The following is a 21007-nucleotide window of genomic DNA, read 5'->3' as shown; positions in this document are numbered from 1 at the left end:
CAGTCGGTAAAGGCGCAGCAAGACCATGCTGGAGGTGGCTAGGTTCGAATCCTGGTCCGGTCTAGGAATTCTTCGGGTTGGAAATATTCTCGACTTTCCTGGGCATAGAGTATGATTGTACTTATGGAAAGCTCTCGATTAATAACTGTGGAAGTGCATCTACACAGCAAAAAAATAATTTTGATATCACGTCAAAGTAGATGCACTAAAATCATGTCGCAAATATGGTGTAATATTACTTGCTAAAAAGGACAAAATTATCATTAATACAATGCATGAACTAACATTACGCTGCTTTTACTGCATTTGTTTAATTATGTGGTCATAAAAATTACATGAAATTTTCGACATGATTGTAGTGCATCCACTTTGATGTGATATAAAAATTATTTTTTTGCTGTGTAGAATACTATGTTAAGAGCACACAATAAGCTAAATATGGGGTGATGCATATATTATGTCACGCTCTAAGGGGGGAGGTTCATAAATTTGTGACAAGCAATGCATTAAGTATAGGAAAAACGTGGCGAAAGGGGAGAGGGGTATTAATTTTTCCTCAATTTAGCGTGACATAATAAATGCGATAAGCAATAAGCTTGAAATGCGAAGCAGAAGATAATGATCGCTGAATTTCATTGCCTTTACGCTAATTTCAAATTTTCGGGATAGAGCACCTTTCACATACATAAGGGAAATGGATGTAATTTCGGCCTAAATGCCCCTAACATAAATTCAGCAATCGACTAAATTTTCAATAGAGACCAAAATATCCACTAGTACCGATAACGCGTTCATCTAGATAAAATTAATAAATTGCAAATTATTAGCGATGGACCCAATCTTAGATCCACAGGCCAACATTAGAGCCATTTCCCCTATTTATTTCAACATCACACTTAAGGATTTAAAAATCAACCCTTTTATTCCATCACACTGTTATTGTTCTATAGATTTAAAAAAAAACATTCTGGCTGATTTTTTAGCCGCTGATTCAGCATTCAGGGTTGAATAAACCTCCTTTTTAGTGTTATAGGTAATTTTTTGTTCGAGTTTGTTGAATTAGCATTTTTTGTTTGTTCGGGACATAATCACTACGAAAGACACATTGATTTTTGTGTGCAATAATTCAGCTCTCAATGTTTGTTGGGAATGTAACGTGTTGTGATTTACCGCGTGCCTTTGCTACATGCGAGCCCAATACGAAATTGACTGTCAAAATTTCGTGCGACTGGATCATGCGCCGTCGGTAGCCCTATTGATTTTTATCTATTAGATCTATTTTCTTCTGTATACTGGAGTGATAGACGAAATGATAGCATATGAAACGTTTCCGTAGACTGCAGTTGTTTGTACGGCTAGATTAAAATACATAAAGTGCATCTCGGAACTGCAGGTGCAGTTTAGGTAAATCAATTACCGTGGAAATATAATTTGTTTTAATTTTGTGGGAATTTTGCGTGTTTTTTGCTTGTTGTGTAGTGACAGCTTGTATCATAAAAGTGCAATGTTATAAATGAGATGATCAATTATTTGAACGATTCCAAACTATTAGAAGAGTTTTGGCCAAAAAGATTTATTTTCGGAATTGAAAACCGATACCAAGGGAATGGTGCCAAACAGCATTTTTTATTGCATCCTCCGTGTACCGGACACACCTACGCTATTAATAATTTATTGAAGAGAAATTCCTGCCCTAGCATGGATGTTGACTGCAATTAAAGAGATGTGTTTTCTTCGGCATTTTTTTCCCAAATAGACATCATCGCCAACTAATGAGCGGAGTTTCATAAATACGACATCACTTACATCGGACGACGAAATGATTGACATTACGCCAAATAATATAAGCAATCCCAACTATCAGTATCACTCGTCTTCGAACGGCAGTGGACGGGAGGACGGAGTGGGCAGTGACAGTGTCGGGAGTGCTACTGGAAGTGGTTTAGCAGGAAGCCTACACGCCGGCAGTGATAACAGTGTACGGACATCGCCCACGCACACCCGATTTGGGCGAGATTTTCACCCGGATCATGAAGGTACGTTTTTTTTTGTAGGTGTGGTGTAATGTATTTAGACTACATATCACTCGTAGATTACTACACTAGGATATGCTTGTGAATATTGCCTCTGTAAATTTAGTCTTTTAGTTTATTACTTTGAATTATCTTAAAAGTTCTGTGTGTCTTGTGCTGAATGATGTAAGTAATTGAGAAGGAATTATTGGGATTCTCGCAAATTTAGATATTTTCACATGTAAGGAAGCTTTATTCTACTTACATTGATTGTTCAAGTGATCTGTCTGATAGTGGTATATAAAATTCCCAAAGATCCGACACCTATTACTAGACATTTTAAATAGTTGTACAGTCTCTATACAATTGTTGATATCGGGTTTCCTTATTTCTTGGGGTTTTGTTCTTATTTCCGTCCTACTAACCACAACCCGCGCTTCGGCTCAATTTTATGAACGGTTAAAACCGAAAAATTTATTTCTACCTATATGCACGATTTAATTTGATCAAAAAAAGTTACAAATTGTTCTTATTTTCTTAAAAACATATCACTCCTTGATTCCAATTCCGGCCTATGAGTTTCAACTCCGCCTCAAATGCATTGAAACGCTATTGGATTTCTTTCATCGTACGGTAGGAAAAATGAATTAGCTGGGCGTTCTTCATTTATCTTTGAAAAAAATAAGAAGTTTGTTAAATTATTCGTGCCATGTGGTTTTATGGACATAGCAACTATTGTAGCTATTGAACTAAGGCATAAGATCGAACGTATTATTAATATGTTCAATGACATAGGCGATCACGACGAAGTAGCGCTCTAGTGAAAAAGTAAAAAGAAACCTTTATTTTATCGGGAACAGGTGGAATTTTCTCCATGGCCTGCCAGTCAAATAAGCTCGTTCTGCTATCGGGTTTAGAACAGGCCTAGGTATATGGCCAGGTACACAGGTGTATTCCCAACCCAATGCATGGGGAGCCATGGTCTTGCAGAGTTAAAGAAAAATCTTCACGTCCGATTTACGTGAAAAACAGGTGGTTTTCGTTCACCCTATTTTCAGGGCTGTTACAACAGGCACGGATTTCGCGAATTTCGCGGATTTGAACTTTAAGTCGCGAAAATCGCGGGAACATTGAATGATGTCTCGAAAATCGCGAAGGTACTGATGTGCTATCTCAAAAATAGTGGAATTTATTGTAACCTTTCCTTCCCGGATAATTTTGCTGTCATCAATTGTGTTTATCTTTTTTTTTTTTTTTTTCTTTATTAAAGAGACTTTTAGCCTTGGGCTAGGATTGTGTTGATCATTTGGCCCTTAATTTTTTACCGGTTCAAACCAAACACCCTGCAAATAATCGAGAAATGATCTCAATTCCATAAGTAACACCGGATTTACACGGAAATTCCCTGAGGTCTGTCCAATGTGAGACATTTTCCTTCTTTTTTTTTGAATATGAACATAGTATTTTTCGTTGCCAAATCATAAACGAATCATATATTATAAGCGAGTAATTGTCATGTAAAGGGTGATACGGTCAAAATTTGGTCAAGGGAAAACGCGTGTAAATCGGTGAAATAGTTTATTTAAAAAATCAAATTAAATTTCTTTTTCAAGTTCAATTAGTATAAAATTCAGGAAAAATATTCAGTTAGGCTTCCGCTTTTCCAAATCCGAATTGCCGGGCCTTACGCTTGACCCCTGCCATCAGATTTTGTACAGCCACCTTGTCCACCTTCTTCGCCGCAGAAAGCCAGTTTGCCTTGAACTGCTGCTCGCCCTTAGCAGTTTTTTTGGTCTTCTTTAGGTTCCGCTTGACAATAGCCCAGTATTTCTCAGCTCTGGCGTGTTGGGAGGGTTCTTGTCCTTGGGAACCACCTGCACGTTGTTGGCGGCGTACCACTCCATGGCCTTTTTACCGTAATGGCAAGATGCCAAATCCGGCCAAAACAGTACGGAACAACCGTGTTTCTTCAGGAAAGGCAGCAGACGTTTATTCAAACACTCTTTCACGTAAATTTCTTGGTTGACAGTCCCGGAAGCTATGAAAATGCTGCTTTTCAAGCCACAGGTACAGATGGCTTGCCAAACCAGATCTTTCTTTGCGAACTTTGACAGTTTCATGTGCTTGAAAACATCTGCTACCTTTCCCCTTCCTTTTGCCGTATAAAACTCCTGTCCCGGAAGCTGCTTGTAGTCGGCTTTGATGTAGGTTTCGTCGTCCATTACCACGCAGTCAAACTTCGTCAGCATCGTCGTGTACAGCCTCCGGGATCGCGCTTTGGCCGTCGTATTTTGTTTATCATCGCGATTTGGAGTCACTACCTTCTTGTAAGTCGATAGTCCGGTTTGTTTTTTGGCTCGATGCACGGTTGTAGACGATACACCCAGCTTATTTGCGGCATCTCGGAGAGAGAGGTTAGGGTTTCGCTTGAAACTACCGGCAACTCTCTTTGTCGTCTCAGCGGCTTCCGGTTTTCGATTTCCCCCCGATCCAGACTTCCTGGCTGTCGACAAACGTTCCCCAAACACTTTAATTACATTTGTAACGGTTGATTTGGCAACTTTTAGCGATTTTGCCAACTTTGCGTGCGAGTAGCTCGGATTTTCGCGATGCGCGAGCAAAATTTTGATACGCTGCTCTTCTTGCTTGGACGGCATTTTGACAACTGAAGAGTGAATTCCAAAATCAAAATAGGAGCAACATTCTACACACACACACCTTCAAAATGAGGGGTGTTCAGGTTTTTTAAAAGCAAAATTGAAAGAAATACGTCAAGTTGATATTGACCAAATTTTGACCGTATCACCCTTTATACCGGATATATACACAGCAAAAAATTAATTTTAATATCACATCAAAGTGGATGCACTTCAATCGGGTCGAAAATATGGTGTAATATTACTTGCCAAAAAGGGCAAAATTATCATTAATAGAGTGCATGTGCTGACATTACGTTGCTTTTACTGCATTTGTTTATTTGTGTGGCCATAAAAATTACATGAGATTTTCGACGTGATTGAAGTGCTTGGATGTAATATTAAAATTTATTTTTTGCTGTGTAGATTCTCTAAATCGTCCTGGAGTTCAGTTGATTTGATTTAATTTATCAACCAAGACTGCAATAATCATCAGTCATCATCATCATCAGTCATACCCGTTCATCCAGAAACGGGCCTCGTCGCTGATGAAGATTTTTCCGGCAAAACCGGGGTGTGTTTCCAACTGCTCCAAAACCTAATCAGCTAACACACGGCGCTGTCTATAATCGTTAAAATTAAGCTCCTGGGTCAATTTGATCTTGTATGGGTTCAGACCCAAGTCTCGACGCAGAATTCGCCAAGTTGAAGCCTGCGAGAGACCCAGTTCTTGTGCGCTGCACAATTTCGCGTACAGCGGCGACTTGCGTTCCGTTGACGTGGTGGTTGACGGTGGTGGTTGAGAGCGTTTAAAGAACCAGTTTCCTCGAATTTGTCCACCACATTGCGAATAGTCCTCTCGGTAGGACGATTATTGTGACCGTAAAATGGGCGAAGCGCTCGGAACGTTGCTCGCAAAGAACACTTACTTTGATAAAACAATTGTATCATTTGCACGTGCTGTTAGACGTTATAACTCTCCATATGTAATTTTACAAGAACACTGAATAAATGAAAGCTAATTTGACACTTGTAGCTTCAACAATATGGTCGCAATGAACTGTCAAAGTAAGGAAATCCCTTTTGGAAAACCCTTAATATCGACTTATAAAATTGCAAACTATTAAATGCTTCATTATTATGAGGAAGAAACGTTTATAAGTCTTTTATTTTTGATAAAATATTAACAACTGTCTGCAGATTCAAAATACCGATGCTAACTTCTTAAATAATAAAAATAGAAAAAGGTACAGTCACCTACAAATTATCATAAATAAATGAAATTAATGTAAAAGAATCAATATTCAATATTTGCAGCAAGCTGCTGGGAAATTTTAAATCTTTGAGGAGTTCTTCCGCTCGGTGACGGTGACGATTTATTTTTTGCATACCTGAAAATCACGAAAATCTTGTTTGGCGGAAATATCGAAGTCTCAAACACACTAAATCTGTTTACGTTAATATATGGTCGATTTCACCAACATTTTTAGTGAACATGACGTGTAATGCAGGTCAAAGTTACTAACGTCACGTAACATTTGAGATTTTCTAAATACCGATCATTAACGTGATATTTCACGTGAATCAAACGTTAATATTTTTTAGAGTGTTGTTTTTTTTAACTCTTTATTTGTTCCAAATTCAAAATAAATTACATTTCATGTTAACCTAGGTGCTCCAGTTACTACAGTAACTTACCAGCCTTAATTGTTATGATATATATCTAAGTGTTTTTACATTGTTCCTGTCTTGGCAATTCAGTTTTTCAAACAGGTTTTTTTAAACCTGCATGTCAGTATAACAAATGATATCCTAAAACTAAATCTTATCTAAGTATAAAGGGAATTAATCGTTGCAATTGAGTATTGCAACGATTTTTGCCTGAAATTATTAATTTTTTTGTTGGACATTTGTTCTAAAGTCTCAACATTCCAAATTCGATGTGCCTCGATAGTACTGTACCAGAGAGGCAACTTCAAAATCATCTTCAGAACTTTGTTCTGAATTCTTTGAAGTGGAAGTGGACTGCATTTGTTTATTTTTGTGGCCATAAAAATTACATGAGATTTTCGACGTGATTGAAGTGCTTGGATGTTTTATTAAAATTTATTTTTTGCTGTGTAGGTTCTCTAAATCGTCCTGGAGTTCAGTTGATTTGATTTGATTTATCAACCAAGACTGCAATAATGTCTGTAGTATCGAAATATATCCAAACAGATTCAAAGTGTCTACACAGAAAAAAAAGTTGTTAAATATTACATCCAAACTGCTGCAACCAGTTGCATCGGTTGTGTAATATAACGTTGTACGATGAACATCGATTTTGCGAACAAAATTACATCCATTATTGTACCTGATTTTTGCTATTACATCATTATTTCATACATCAGCTTGAATTACATTGATCGATATTAATTTTTTTTTGCTGTGTATGTGGATTGTACCCGACCTATTGCTACGTATACCAGATGTTATAGGTTCTGAAATCATTCTGGAGATCAGATTATTTTTCTACTAGATCACCCAAGACTAATTCAATATCTGTAGTATCGAAATATTCCCAAACAAATTTGCAGTGTATATGTGGATCATGCCAACCTATTTCCGTGTATGCCAAATGTTCTAGGATTTTCAAATCGATATTTCGATACTACAGATATTATGCTAGTCTTTGTTGATCTAGTAAAACAAATCATCTGAACTGCAGGACGATTTGGAGAACCTAGATCATCTGGTATACGTGGAAACAATTAAACATTATCCATATAGACACTATGAATCTATTTGGACATATTTCGATCCTACAGACTTTATCCCAGTCATGGGTGAACTAGTAGAATAAATCATCTGAACTCTAGAACGATTTGGAGAACTTAAAACATCTGGATGACAATAGTTCTGCACGATCCACTTATACACTGTGCATCTGTCTGGAAATATTTCGATACTAAAGACATTGTCCCAAATTCGGTTGATCTAGTAGGTCAAATTATCTGAACTCCAGGACGATTTGAAGAACCTTGAACATCTGAACAAGAATTTATACTATACATAAATAACTGAATGTATGTGTATCATCGTTATTTTTTATTTTTTTTTTTCAAATGTTACAAACGATACTCCTTTAGATAAGTCGGTAAAGGCGCAGCTACAAAGCAAGTCCTGGAGGCGACTGAGTTCGATTCCCGTCCGGTCTGTTAATTTTTCGAGTTGGAAAATTGAGGATAGGATGGTACAGGCATAAAAAGATCTCAATTAAAATGTGGAAGTACTTCAAAGAACACTAAGTTGAGAGCAGGCAAAAATCTAATAAGCTTGAAATGCCATGTAGTAGTATACAAATGGTATTTTTAGGCAATGAAAACAGTTTTTTGTCGCGGATCAGGCATGGAAAATCATTTACATTCATTTGTCTCTAACTTTTTTCATCAACAGTTTTCCGCAAAATTATGTATAAAGTTTTTGTAGGTTTTGTTATTAGCTAAAAGTTTTGCGCATAACTCAAATCTGTATCTCTTATGCATCACGAACTAGAGTGGGCAGAACTTATTACTGTTTTTCAGTGAATGTAAAATACATTCACTGAAAAACAGTAGTGGCTTCTGTTCGCTCTGCTTCGTCATGCATTAGAGATACGGATTTGACTTGTTTACAAAAGTTGTAGCTAATAACAAAACCTAAAAAAGCTTGATACATCATTTTGCGGAATGCTGTTGAAGATAAAAGTTAGAGTCAAATGAATGTACATGAATGCACGAAATGAATGCAAATGATTTTCCATGCCTGTCGCGGATTAGTATTTGAAGTCGCGGATTTCGTGGATCAAATTTAGAAAATCTCGTGACAGCCCTGTATTTTTCACGTAACTTTTACCGGAATTGCACGTAGTCGAACAAAATTTAGCATCGATTATTTACGTGATTAGTCAGGCAAATAAGACCTGATTTCCACGTATTTCTTACTTGAAATGGAGGTGAAAACTACTGGATAATTGGTAACTTTAGGTTATATTCCGTTTTGTTTAAAAAGATTTTCACGTAATTTGTACGTGAACTTTGAATGATAATAATGGAACGTATCTACAAAAGTAGTCAATATTATGCAATTTTATTGAACAGATATAAATTTCACGTGTTTTAATTGATATATAAAGGGTTTTCATGAAGCGTTTCCTATCTTTAAAGTTGAATAAAACAAACCGTGTGTAAGATATTGACGAGATTTATTTTTCGATGAAAGGCCTATCAATACCATTATGTATGGAATATGACATCATTCAAATGGCCGCCTCGGCTTCGTTTGGTGGCGTGCATCCAAGAGCTCCAACTCTGGCGCACAAATCGGGCCTCGTTGATGGCTTGAGTAACGTTAGCTTTGAGGGCATCGGTGGTTTTCGGCTTATTTTCATAGACCTGCAACTTAACATAACCCCACAAGCAAAAGTCTAGCGGGGTTAAATCACACGATCTTCGTGGCCAGTTGACATCGCCTCTGCGCGAAATAACCATATCCGGACTGGATATCATGCAGAATATCGTTTGTTTCGTGCGCTATGTGGCACGTTGCATCGTCCTTTTGGAACCATATATCGTTCACCTCCATATCGTCCACTTTAGGCCAGAAGAATTCGGAAATCATCGATCTGTAGCGCTCTCCGTTGACACCACCGGCCCAAGATGCACATCAAACAGTGACTTTCTGGGGATGTATTGCCATTTGGTAGACCTCGTCTGGATTGGCCTTGTCCCAAATTCGACAATTCTGCTTGTTTACATACCCATTCATCCAGAAATGGGCCTCGTCGCTGAAGAAGATTTTTCCGTCAAAGTCAGGTCTGTTTCCAACTGCTCCAAAACCCAATCAGCGAACACCCGGCGCATGAGCTTGAGCTCCTGGGTCAATTGGATCTTGTATGGGTTCAGACCCAAGTCTCGACGCAGAATTTGCCAAGTTGAAGCCTGCGAGAGACCCAGTTCTGCGTACAGCGGCGATATTCTCGACAGACTTTGCGTCCCATTAACGTACGGGTGGTGGTTGAGCGTTTACCAAACCAGTTTCCTCGAATTTGTTCACCACATTGCGAATAGTCCTCTCGGTAGGACGATTATTGCGATCTTAAATAGTCCAGAAATTAATGGATCTGTCTAGAAGATCTCTAAACTTGCCTGAAGTTTTTTTGAAATTCTTTGAACTTCTTTGAACTTCTGTGTAGATTTTTTAATTATTCTTAAGTTAATAATACAAAAAAAAATGGGCGAAGCGTTCGGAACGTTGCTCGCACAGAACACTTACTTTGATAAAACAATTGTATCATTTGCACGTGCTGTTGGACGCTATAACCAACAATCAATACGAAACTAACGATTTTAAATTGGCTCACTACTTGACTAGCCTATTGGTCGCAAGCAAATCGATTAACGTACCCCATTCTAGTCGGAATTCTAGTACTACACTATGTTTGTTTTGATTCGCTATGAAAGTTTGACAGATAAAATGAGGGGTTCGTGGATTTTCCTATGTTTCGAGGGGTGCATCGATTAGCTTGGGACCGAAAAGAGTACCAGAGCTGAGCGAAAAAGTTGAGCACGTTTCTTCGGGACCTTCTAGTCTTAGAGTTACCATGCTATAACTCTGCATAGTAATTTGACAAGACACACTGAATAAATGACAGCTAATTTGGCACTTGCAGCACAGACAAACGGACATAACTCTCGCAAGTTGTTCATTGAACAAGCATTTAACGGTCAATTTAAAAGTACCACCACCTGTTGCGCGCATAGTCAATTCCCTTGCGTTTGACGTTTACTCACTACCGCCATCTATTCAGCGTACTACCCACCACAGTGTACTCAAGAGATGGCGGTAATGTTTTAGCAACGATGTTTTACAGTGAGAAATATTCAATGTGTTATGTCTGTTTGTCTGTGCTTGTAGCTTCAACAATATGGCCGCAATGAACTGTCAAAGTTAAAAAAAATCCCTTTTGGAAAACCCTTTATATCTACTCATAAAATTACAATCTTCTTGCTTCTTGCTAACTTCTTAAATTATAAAAATAGAAAAAGGTAAATTACCTAAATATTATCATAAATAAATTAAATTAATGTAAAATAATCAAATTACCGTACAATATTTGCAGCAAGCTGCTGGGAAATTTTAAATCTTTGAGTAGTTCTTCCGCTTGGTGACGTCATATTGATTTTTTTAGCATACCTGAAAATCACGTAAATCTTTTTTGGCGGAAATATCGAAGGCTCAAACACACTAAATCTGGTTACGTGAATATATGATCGATTTCACCAACATTTTTAGTGAACATGACGTGTAATGTAGGTCAAAGTTACTAACGTCACGTAACATTTGAGTTTTTTCTAAATACAGATCAGTTACGTGATATTTCACGTGAATCGAACGTAAATATTTTTTAGAGTGTATTTATTGGTGCAATAACAAACTCGCGGGTTACTTACTTTTCACCTCTCCATAATCCGCGATTCCTAAGAACTGTCGTAACTTGGCTTTCTTCACAATGGTCAACGGTTGCCTAAATTCATCCGCAGGTTAATTTGCTGTCGAGATGTTCTAACTTCACTAATTACTGTTCCAATGATAAGTGTTACAAACTCGTATCGATCACTAACGTGCCTTGTCCTCGGGTTATACGAATCGTTGTTTGCTATGCTGATTTCTAACCTATTCAACTTGTTCACCTCCGATATGCCGGCTCTCCCTGATGGTGGATCGTTGTCTCTGTTCGCAGATGACACATTAGACTGATGCAAAATTTGAAATTTTGGCTCCACAGTGCTTAAACGGTACCAAATTGGGTCCTGATTAGCCTCCCAAAATTTGAACTACTTTAGTAAGAAACTGACTTGGCACAAACCATTTCAAGTTTATATGGGAATTACTATGGGAAAACTAATGTTTTGTTCATATGTATCTAACAATTCATCACATCAGTATGCTTTTAAAAATGATAGCAATCACTGTAGCAAATTTTCTCAGCTACAACTTTGTTGAAAACCACTTTTCAATCAAATGTAAGGAAAAAAGTTATTAATGATACAAGTCACTGATGTCTTATGATTATGCTCATTCAACTGTTCAGCAGGCAACATTGGTGTTTCTGGTGCGAAGAATAGATCACAAATATCATGGCTACTATGTCACACTGCAAAATACAGTGTTGCCCACAGAACAGCTGCTTGATCATGCCGTAAGATTATCAATCTCTTAAACAATTAATAACAATTTAATTTGAAATTTTGCTGAAAAACTAGTAATGAAAGAATAGTTATGGAAATTTTCGAAAAGCAATATGGAAAATAGGTAGAAGACAATGAACAAAAAGTTTGGTTTTCCCATAGTAATTTCCATATAAACTTCGAATAGTTTGTGCCAAGTCAGTTTCTTACCAAATGAGTTTAAATTTTGGGAGGCTAATCAGGACCTGATTTGAAACCGTTTGAGCACTGTGGAGCGAAAATGTCAAATTTTGCATCAGTCTAATGACACATCCATCGTCTACAAGGGTAGGGTCATCGGAGCTCTGACTGCCAAACTTCAGTGAAGCCTGGACGTTAGACTGATGCAAAATTTGAAATTTTCGCTCCACAGTGCTCAAACGGTTCCAAATTGGGCCCTGATTAGCCTCCTAAAGCTTGAACTCATTTAGTGAGAAACTGACTTGGCACAAACCATTTGAAGTTTATATGGAAATTACTATGGGAAAACAAAACTTTTTGTTCATTGTTTTCTAGCCTTTTTACATATTGTACTGTTAACAAACTCAATTGCTATTCTTATGGGAATTTTCATCAGCTACAACTTTGCAGAAAACAGCTGTTTTTCAGCCAAACGTCAAATTAAATAGTTATTAATTGTGTAAGAGATTGATAATCTTATGGCAAGATTAAGCAACTGTCTTGTGGGCAACACTAGATTCTGCAGTGTGATATAGTAGCTATGATTTTTGTCCTCTATTCTACGCGCTATAAACACCAATGTTGCCTACTAAACAGTTGAATGAGCATAATCATAAGACATCAGTGGCTTGAATCATTATTAATTTTTGTTCCTTTCATTTGATCGAAAAGTGGTCTTGAACAAAGTTGTAGCTGAGAATGTTTTCAACAAGCTCAGCTATCATTTTCTAAAGCAGAGTGAACTGGTGAATTTTGAGATAGATATGAATCGAAATTATGGTTTCTCCATAGTAATTTCCATATAAACTTCAAATGGTTTGTGCCAAGTCAGTCTCACTAAATGAGTTCAAATTTTGGAAGGCTAATCAGGGCCCAATTTGGAACCGTTTGAGCACTGTAGAGAGAAAATTTCAAATTTTGCATCAGTCTACTGGACGTCCTGTCTGAATATTTCAACAGCTGGAAGATCCGTATCAACGCGGCAAAGACCCAGGTCATCATCTTTCCACACTCAAAATCTCCCAGACTTGTTCCGTCTGAGAATAATAAGATCTGCTTAAACGGCTCAGTGGTGGAATGGTCCAAAGAGGTCGTGTACCTCGAGATAACACTAGACAGCAAGCTTCTTTTCAGGGAGCACGTCGACAAAACCAAAACCAAGTGCAACATCTTGATAAGATCGTTGTATCCACTCATCAACAGGAGGTCTACCCTGTCCCTGAAAAATAAGCTTGCTGTCTACAAACAAATCATCCTTCCCGTAATAGAATACGGGATGCCAATCTGGGAGAGTTGCGCCAAATGCCATCACCGCAAACTCCAAAGGATCCAAAACAAGATCCTTACCCAAGCAACATTGCTAGTTTTATCGGGGTTTTAAAGAACTCTTCAAGCCTAAACCATGGTCTTCAAGAGCGTTATAAAACCAAAATTGTTACTTGGGTAGGATGATCCTTAACAGTCCCCCGCGAACTAGAAATTCTGAGGTGGTCTTCAGACACTGGAGTTATGGAGAGCTGACTCCATCGCAAGGTTGAGAGATTGCTGTAGGCGATCCGATAAACAGATCGTCAGAAATCTGGCACGTTAGGTTAAGTAGGTAGAATAACAAATTAAAACATTCAAACAACATACTTCACAAGAAGAAAATTGAAAAAAACATTACACAGTAAAACACAACATGTACAACACAAAATCAAAAAGTTCACCAAAGATGAAGAGCCCTTCTGGCTAACCTCTTGCCCTGTATTAGCAATTGTAAAAGATTGACATTGCTTCAATACATCCGTTAGTTACGAACTCAGGTTCTTGAATAGCCCGCGAAAGGGATATGAATTCCGCATCGTATGACGAAAGAGTTACAGTTGGCCAGTGCACAGTCAGGTTCAATGAGTTATTTTCATATGAATATGAAAATTGAGAAGCAAACGAGTCACTGTCAGCAGAGCACTCAGTCAGTAGCTCAGTCAGCACCAAGGTGACTACATATAGGTGTTCTAATGTGTCAAATTCATGATTCAGCCATGTTGGATTTTTGTATGGGACAGCGACCGAGTTTGTTTACAATTTGCTCTAAAACAGCACAATATCTGGTCGAGTAGTCTGCGCTAAGAATGACAAACCGCCGACTGCTTTTTTAAAGGGCATTCTCGACATCTCTGCTTTCTCCACATGTGTTTTGAGAGCCTTAGATTTGTCAAGTCTCAAGCTCCGATCGATCTGCTGGTGTTGCTACTGGAGTAGCGTCCGTCATCCCAAAGCGCTGAACTATCCCTTGAATGTAAACCTGTTGGTCCAATGAAAGATGCCCTTTCATTCGATCTCTGGCAATTCGTATTCCACGGCACTGTGTAGTTTCACCCGGTTGTTTCATATGGAACCTCGTCATCAAAAATTGTTTTAGCAGTTATCTAGTGATTTTGTTGTTGTTATGGATTGGCAAATTACGTACTTTGACGAAGTTATCTCTAAGAGATTGTTTTGCATGGACTGGCATAACGACTTTCTAATAATTATTGTAGCATTGTAAAAACTATCGCCACGATGGTGATGATGGATTTGTGATATTTGATTTAATAGTAGTAGTTAAAAAAATAGTTTTGAGTAGTCTATAAAGTGTTGAGCCTCACGCGCGTGAGGACTGAATTTAACACTTGATAAAAAAAAAATTAATTCTAAAGCTTATTTGAAAGATGCCTTGAAATAGCAGTAAATTTCTGGCTGAATTTCGGGGGCTCGTGAGCATTCCTGGCATTTCTGAAAATTATGATAAAGGGTGATACGGTCAAAATTTGGTCAATATCAACTTGACGTATTTCTTTCAATTTTGCATTTAAAAAACCTGAACACCCCTCATTTTGAAGGTGTGTGTGTGTAGAATGTTGCTCCTATTTTGATTTTGGAATTCACTCTTCAGTTGTCAAAATGCCGTCCAAGCAAGAAGAGCAGCGTATCAAAATTTTGCTCGCGCATTGCGAAAATCCGAGCTACTCGCACGCAAAGTTGGCAAAATCGCTAAAAGTTGCCAAATCAACCGTTACAAATGTAATTAAAGTGTTTGGGGAACGTTTGTCGACAGCCAGGAAGTCTGGATCGGGGGGAAATCGAAAACCGGAAGCCGCTGAGACGACAAAGAGAGTTGCCGGTAGTTTCAAGCGAAACCCTAACCTCTCTCTCCGAGATGCCGCAAATAAGCTGGGTGTATCGTCTACAACCGTGCATCGAGCCAAAAAACGAGCCGGACTATCGACTTACAAGAAGGTAGTGACTCCAAATCGCGATGATAAACAAAATACGACGGCCAAAGCGCGATCCCGGAGGCTGTACACGACGATGCTGACGAAGTTTGACTGTGTGGTAATGGACGACGAAACCTACGTCAAAGCCGACTACAAGCAGCTTCCGGGACAGGAGTTTTATACGACAAAAGGAAGAGGAAAGGTAGCAGATGTTTTCAAGCACATGAAACTGTCAAAGTTCGCAAAGAAATATCTGGTTTGGCAAGCCATCTGTACCTGTGGCTTGAAAAGCAGCATTTTCATAGCTTCCGGGACTGTCAACCAAGAAATTTACGTGAAAGAGTGTTTGAATAAACGTCTGCTGCCTTTCCTGAAGAAACACGGTTGTTCCGTACTGTTTTGACCGGATTTGGCATCTTGCCATTACGGTAAAAAGGCCATGGAGTGGTACGCCGCCAACAACGTGCAGGTGGTTCCCAAGGACAAGAACCCTCCCAACACGCCAGAGCTCCGCCCAATTGAGAAATACTGGGCTATTGTCAAGCGGAACCTAAAGAAGACCAAAAAAACTGCTAAGGGCGAGCAGCAGTTCAAGGCAAACTGGCTTTCTGCGGCGAAGAAGGTGGACAAGGTGGCTGTACAAAATCTGATGGCAGGGGTCAAGCGTAAGGCCCGGCAATTCTGATTTGGAAAAGCGGAAGCCTGACTGAATATTTTTCCCGAATTTTATACTAATTGAACTTGAAAAAGAAATTTAATTTGATTTTTTAAATAAACGATTTCACCGATTTACACGCGTTTTCCCTTGACCAAATTTTGACCGTATCACCCTTTAGTATCATAACATTGATCGCTGGGAATGCTTATGAATATTTGAGGTGGACAAAAGGGTGAACAAAGAGGTGAACACCTTTTCACATTTATATCGCTGTGAAGCAACTGAAACTGTTGAGGGAATTTATATCTGTTACAATACCAGTTCGTTTTTGTTTGCTAATCTGGTTAACATGTCACACTTAATTATCTTAAAAATAAACCGTCCAGCTCATACCTTTGTATGGGGTAAGAAGTGGGACCATCATCATTATCACGAGAAGCAATATCAACACCACCAGACTAATTAGGTAGGGGCTGGCCGAAACCCACGTGGATAGTTTTTGATAGGTTTTAGACACCCCATGCGTGGAATCCAGCAAAAAAAATGGGCCGTCGACTGCCAACCTCCCCCTAAACTGTCCACGGGGTACATGGACAGCCCTGAAGTATCTGCTAAACTCGTGTAGCTTACGTAATGCGCTATTTTTTTAAGGTCTCAATTTTCTGAAGCCAATTGCGCTTGTCCTAGATTGTGTAAGTTTATGATTAATATTAAACGATTTTTTTAACCGCGATTAATGGAATACTTTACATGATTTGGGTTATAAAAAAAGTCATAGACTGAATTTTAGGCAGCATTGAATCCATTCTCAATAATAATTCGCGTTTACTGCTGTTACTTGCATATCAGTTCCATGTCCTGTGGAATCTATATTTACATGGAACTGCTATGCGAATAGCGGTAGCTTAGGTCATTTAAAACGTTTTCCATTGAACAAATTATTCTGTGTAGTAATTTCAAATACATTTTCAAACAGATTCAAGGGCGGTATCCTTTTCTGGTATTATAGAAGGTAACTTTGCTTCATTTGTAAATACGTCACTTTGGAATCCAATTTGAGTGTTCCTAATACCTATTAAACAAAGCAAAACCATATTTTTTTTAACCAAAATACTACTAACCCAAAGCGAAGACAACAAATCAAGAAAACTGACAACTTTGCCAGAGCCCAAGCAACCGATACAATGGTGCTGCGCTTGAGTGAAGGTGGAAGCAACGCATAGAAAAATTAGCAAATACGCAAACCCTTCTTCTGAGGATGTAATCTTTGCTATCAAATTCGTTAGAAGCATTTACCTTTGAGCGGCAGATGACGCGATTGTACCTGTCTCATAGCGTTCGTATGAGAAAATGGAAGAGTTGCCAGTCTTCTTGATTTGTTGTCTTCGCCCAAAGCTAATAGCATGTCGGGATGAAATCAATGTGATCGACTTCGAAATAATTAGTATAACATACATTTTCTTCGCATCCATTGGTGCAGGTATTTCCTTCTCCGGAATGACCGACAACAGTGACGATATTCCTGGCATTGGCCAGTACGATGACTTTCACACGATCGACTGGCAGCGGGATATTGCCCGGGACCGCATGCGGCATCGATACATCGTTAAGAAGCGACAGGATTCATTTTGGGATCTGTTAAAGGTATGACTTGCTGTACTGATTCATGCAATAAGCGTTCTATTCCAAGTGGTATATTTTGCAGGGAGCTCACGATGCTTCGTCTGGATGGGTTTGTGTCCTGTTGGTGGGCTTGTTCACCGGTTGCGTTGCTGGTGTCATCGATATCGGTGCCAGTTGGATGACGGATCTGAAGTTCGGCATCTGTCCACAAGCGTTCTGGCTGAACCGAGAGCAGTGCTGTTGGTCATCCAATGAAACGAGCTTCGTCAGTGGTAACTGCTCGCAGTGGTATACGTGGTCGGAGATCCTAACGTCGTCACGTGAGGGTGTAGGAGCGTACATCATATCATACTTTTTCTACATTGCATGGGCATTATTGTTTGCACTGCTGGCAGCATCCTTGGTACGGATGTTTGCGCCCTATGCATGCGGTTCCGGTATACCGGAAATCAAAACAATCCTATCGGGATTTATTATCCGTAGTTACCTAGGCAAGTGGACGCTCATAATAAAGTCCGTTGGCCTTATATTGGCTGTATCAACGGGCCTTAGTCTAGGTAAGGAAGGCCCAATGGTGCACATAGCCAGCTGTATAGGCAACATATTGTCCTATCTGTTCCCAAAATACGGTAGAAATGAGGCAAAAAAACGTGAAATCATATCAGCGGCTGCAGCAGCTGGTGTCTCCGTGGCTTTCGGCGCACCAATCGGAGGTGTCCTCTTCAGCTTGGAAGAAGTTTCCTATTACTTCCCACTGAAAACGCTGTGGCGATCGTTCTTCTGTGCGTTGATCGCGGCGTTCATCCTACGATCAATTAATCCATTCGGCAATGAGCATTCAGTGTTGTTCTATGTGGAGTACAACAAACCATGGATATTTTTCGAGCTGGTGCCTTTCATTGGACTCGGAATCATAGGGGTAACTGCTTTGGGAAACAAAGGCTATCAACTGGATATGTTATTGATCGATGTTCTATGTTGCTTCTAGGGTTGTATCGCAACACTCTTCATCAAAGCCAACCTGTGGTGGTGTCGCTTCCGAAAGTACAGCAAGTTGGGACAATATCCCGTGACCGAAGTACTCGTTGTTACATTCATCACCGCTGTCATAGCTTATCCCAATCATTACACACGCATGAATACGAGTGAACTGATCTACTTACTATTCAGTCAGTGTGGCATCTCCAACAGGGATTACTTATGGTAATTAAATCTCAACCGAAGCTGAAGTCGAAAATGTTAACATTACCTTTTCTTTGTATAGCGATTACAACCGTAATTTCACCGATGTGAACTCAGCCATCGAAATAGCCGCTGCTGGTCCGGGAGTTTACAAAGCGATTTGGTTGCTTACATTGGCACTCGTGATGAAACTGATTATGACAATTTTTACATTTGGCATGAAAGTACCGTGTGGACTTTTTATTCCATCGTTGGCGTTGGGAGCAATCATGGGTCGTATTGTCGGAATCGGTAGGTTTTGGATACGTTTTCCCAAAGAACATTGTATGTAATACAAGCGGTCATAATTTCAGGAATGGAACAATTGGCTTATCATTATCCAAAGATCTGGATATTCTCTGGAGAATGCTCAACTGGCGATGATTGCATTACACCTGGACTATATGCTATGGTCGGTGCAGCTGCAGTTTTAGGTGGAGTGACAAGAATGACAGGTATAACATCGATACAAGCCTTGGAGAAAAACCACCAATAACTGTATTTTATAATTGAACAGTGTCGCTGGTAGTTATAATGTTCGAGCTGACTGGAGGAGTACGATATATTGTGCCACTGATGGCAGCGGCGATGGCGTCCAAGTGGGTCGGAGATGCTCTTGGAAGACAAGTATAGTCAGTTCAACTATTATCGACCCACACACTATAAGTATTCTCGTTCAATTTTAGGGTATTTATGATGCACACATTGCCCTCAACGGTTATCCATTCTTGGACAGTAAAGATGAGTTCCAGCACACGACCTTAGCGGCCGATGTGATGCAGCCAAAGTAAGTACACAAACGTAAAATGACTCTGCCCTTTCACACTCATCTTCTCATGCTTCTCTTGTTTGCAGGCGAAATGAAACACTATCTGTAATTACTCAGGACTCGATGACGGTGGACGACATCGAGACCCTACTCAAAGAGACTGAGCACAACGGCTACCCGGTAGTTGTGTCCAAAGAGAACCAATATCTCGTAGGATTTGTGTTACGAAGGGATCTCAATCTCGCCATTGGTAATTTGAGTAATAGATCCGTGCAACAACATTAAAATGTAGTTCTAATCCTTGATCTCCTTCGCAAAATAGCAAATGCCCGGCGTATGATCGATGGTATTACAGGGCAATCTTCGGTGATATTTACGTCGGCACAACCGGTGCAAAACCTTGGTCCGTCACCGTTGAAGCTGAAGAAAATCCTAGACATGGCACCAATCACTGTGACCGATCAAACGCCCATGGAAACCGTGGTCGACATGTTCCGCAAGCTCGGTTTAAGGCAAACGCTCGTTACACATAATGGGTAAGTCAATCAATGACCATCCATCTTATGCTGTAGTCTACTTGATTAACAACAATTCAAACTGACTGTCATTTCAACATTCTAGTCGTCTACTGGGTGTGATCACCAAAAAAGACGTGCTGCGGCACGTAAAGCAGATGGATAACGAAGACCCCAACACGGTTCTGTTCAATTAGGCAAATTGGCTTCCAGTTAACCTACTCCCCCATTTCAATCCTACTTAAAGCAAAAGTTTCGTAATATTTCATTTAGGTTCACATCGTTAAATTGTATTTATTGTGCACACTATTCACAAACAGGAACCGTTCCCAGGATGTTTGGGCGAACAGTGATCGAAATTATACATATGTTCATCAGATGCAATAACCACCATGTTTTATTACTGATACTGATATTTTTATATTATAGTTTATTTAGATTCAATAGAAATTCGCCCAACCGCAGTGAACAAAGAGCATCATACTTTACTTCTGTTATCAGATTCGTAGTAAGTTAAGTAACCTCCATTCGAAATATATAATTTATTAAGAGTTTAATATGGATCAGTTTATATAGGCTGTTTACTGAGTATTAGAAAAAAAAATCATCATAGAGAAGTAACTCTATTAGATAAATTTTATACAGCGTTAGCCCATTTTTGTATTGTATATTGAATGGAAACGAGTTATTGATAGCAGTTTCAGTTTGGCTAACTCAAATATGGCAGACATCGCAACACTCGGGGTGTCGAATACTGTTGTAATCAGGTTCTTTGAGCGAATCGGAAGTCGCCGTACACTAAACAAAAGAATCCAGCCAAGTCAAAAGCAGCATAATACATTTGGAGATAATAAAGTTGTATATTTATGTAACAAAACATAAAACCGATCTATTTCAATAAGAAAGA

The 21007-nt window shown here is 39.1% G+C and overlaps 1 protein-coding gene across 3 annotated transcripts in view; it reads left to right on the top strand.

The window, feature by feature from the left end:
* LOC135699281 (H(+)/Cl(-) exchange transporter 5-like) overlaps positions 1-20959 on the top strand; it is a 43382-nt gene extending 22423 nt beyond the window's left edge. The window contains exons 1-12 of one of the 3 annotated variants that reach the window (XM_065219501.1): positions 1323-1404; positions 1757-2036; positions 17453-17616; positions 17678-18514; positions 18584-18798; positions 18860-19068; positions 19131-19271; positions 19334-19443; positions 19503-19603; positions 19672-19844; positions 19908-20121; positions 20207-20959. In XM_065219501.1, the coding sequence (XP_065075573.1) occupies positions 1820-2036; positions 17453-17616; positions 17678-18514; positions 18584-18798; positions 18860-19068; positions 19131-19271; positions 19334-19443; positions 19503-19603; positions 19672-19844; positions 19908-20121; positions 20207-20297 (2472 nt within the window). In that variant the 5' untranslated portion in view covers positions 1323-1404; positions 1757-1819 and the 3' untranslated portion in view covers positions 20298-20959. Of the gene's footprint in view, positions 1-1322; positions 1405-1756; positions 2037-17452; positions 17617-17677; positions 18515-18583; positions 18799-18859; positions 19069-19130; positions 19272-19333; positions 19444-19502; positions 19604-19671; positions 19845-19907; positions 20122-20206 lie in introns of those variants that run through there. The other 2 variants (XM_065219499.1, XM_065219500.1) reach the window with 2 other exon arrangements.
* The last annotated feature ends 48 nt before the right edge of the window (positions 20960-21007 follow it).

The sequence above is a fragment of the Ochlerotatus camptorhynchus genome, unplaced genomic scaffold (genome assembly GCF_037179485.1).
Source record: "Ochlerotatus camptorhynchus isolate MF236.1 unplaced genomic scaffold, CSIRO-AGI_Acam_v1.1 ptg000105l, whole genome shotgun sequence".
Classification (NCBI taxonomy): domain Eukaryota; kingdom Metazoa; phylum Arthropoda; class Insecta; order Diptera; family Culicidae; genus Ochlerotatus; species Ochlerotatus camptorhynchus.
This window is presented reverse-complemented; position numbering and strand designations above follow the sequence as displayed.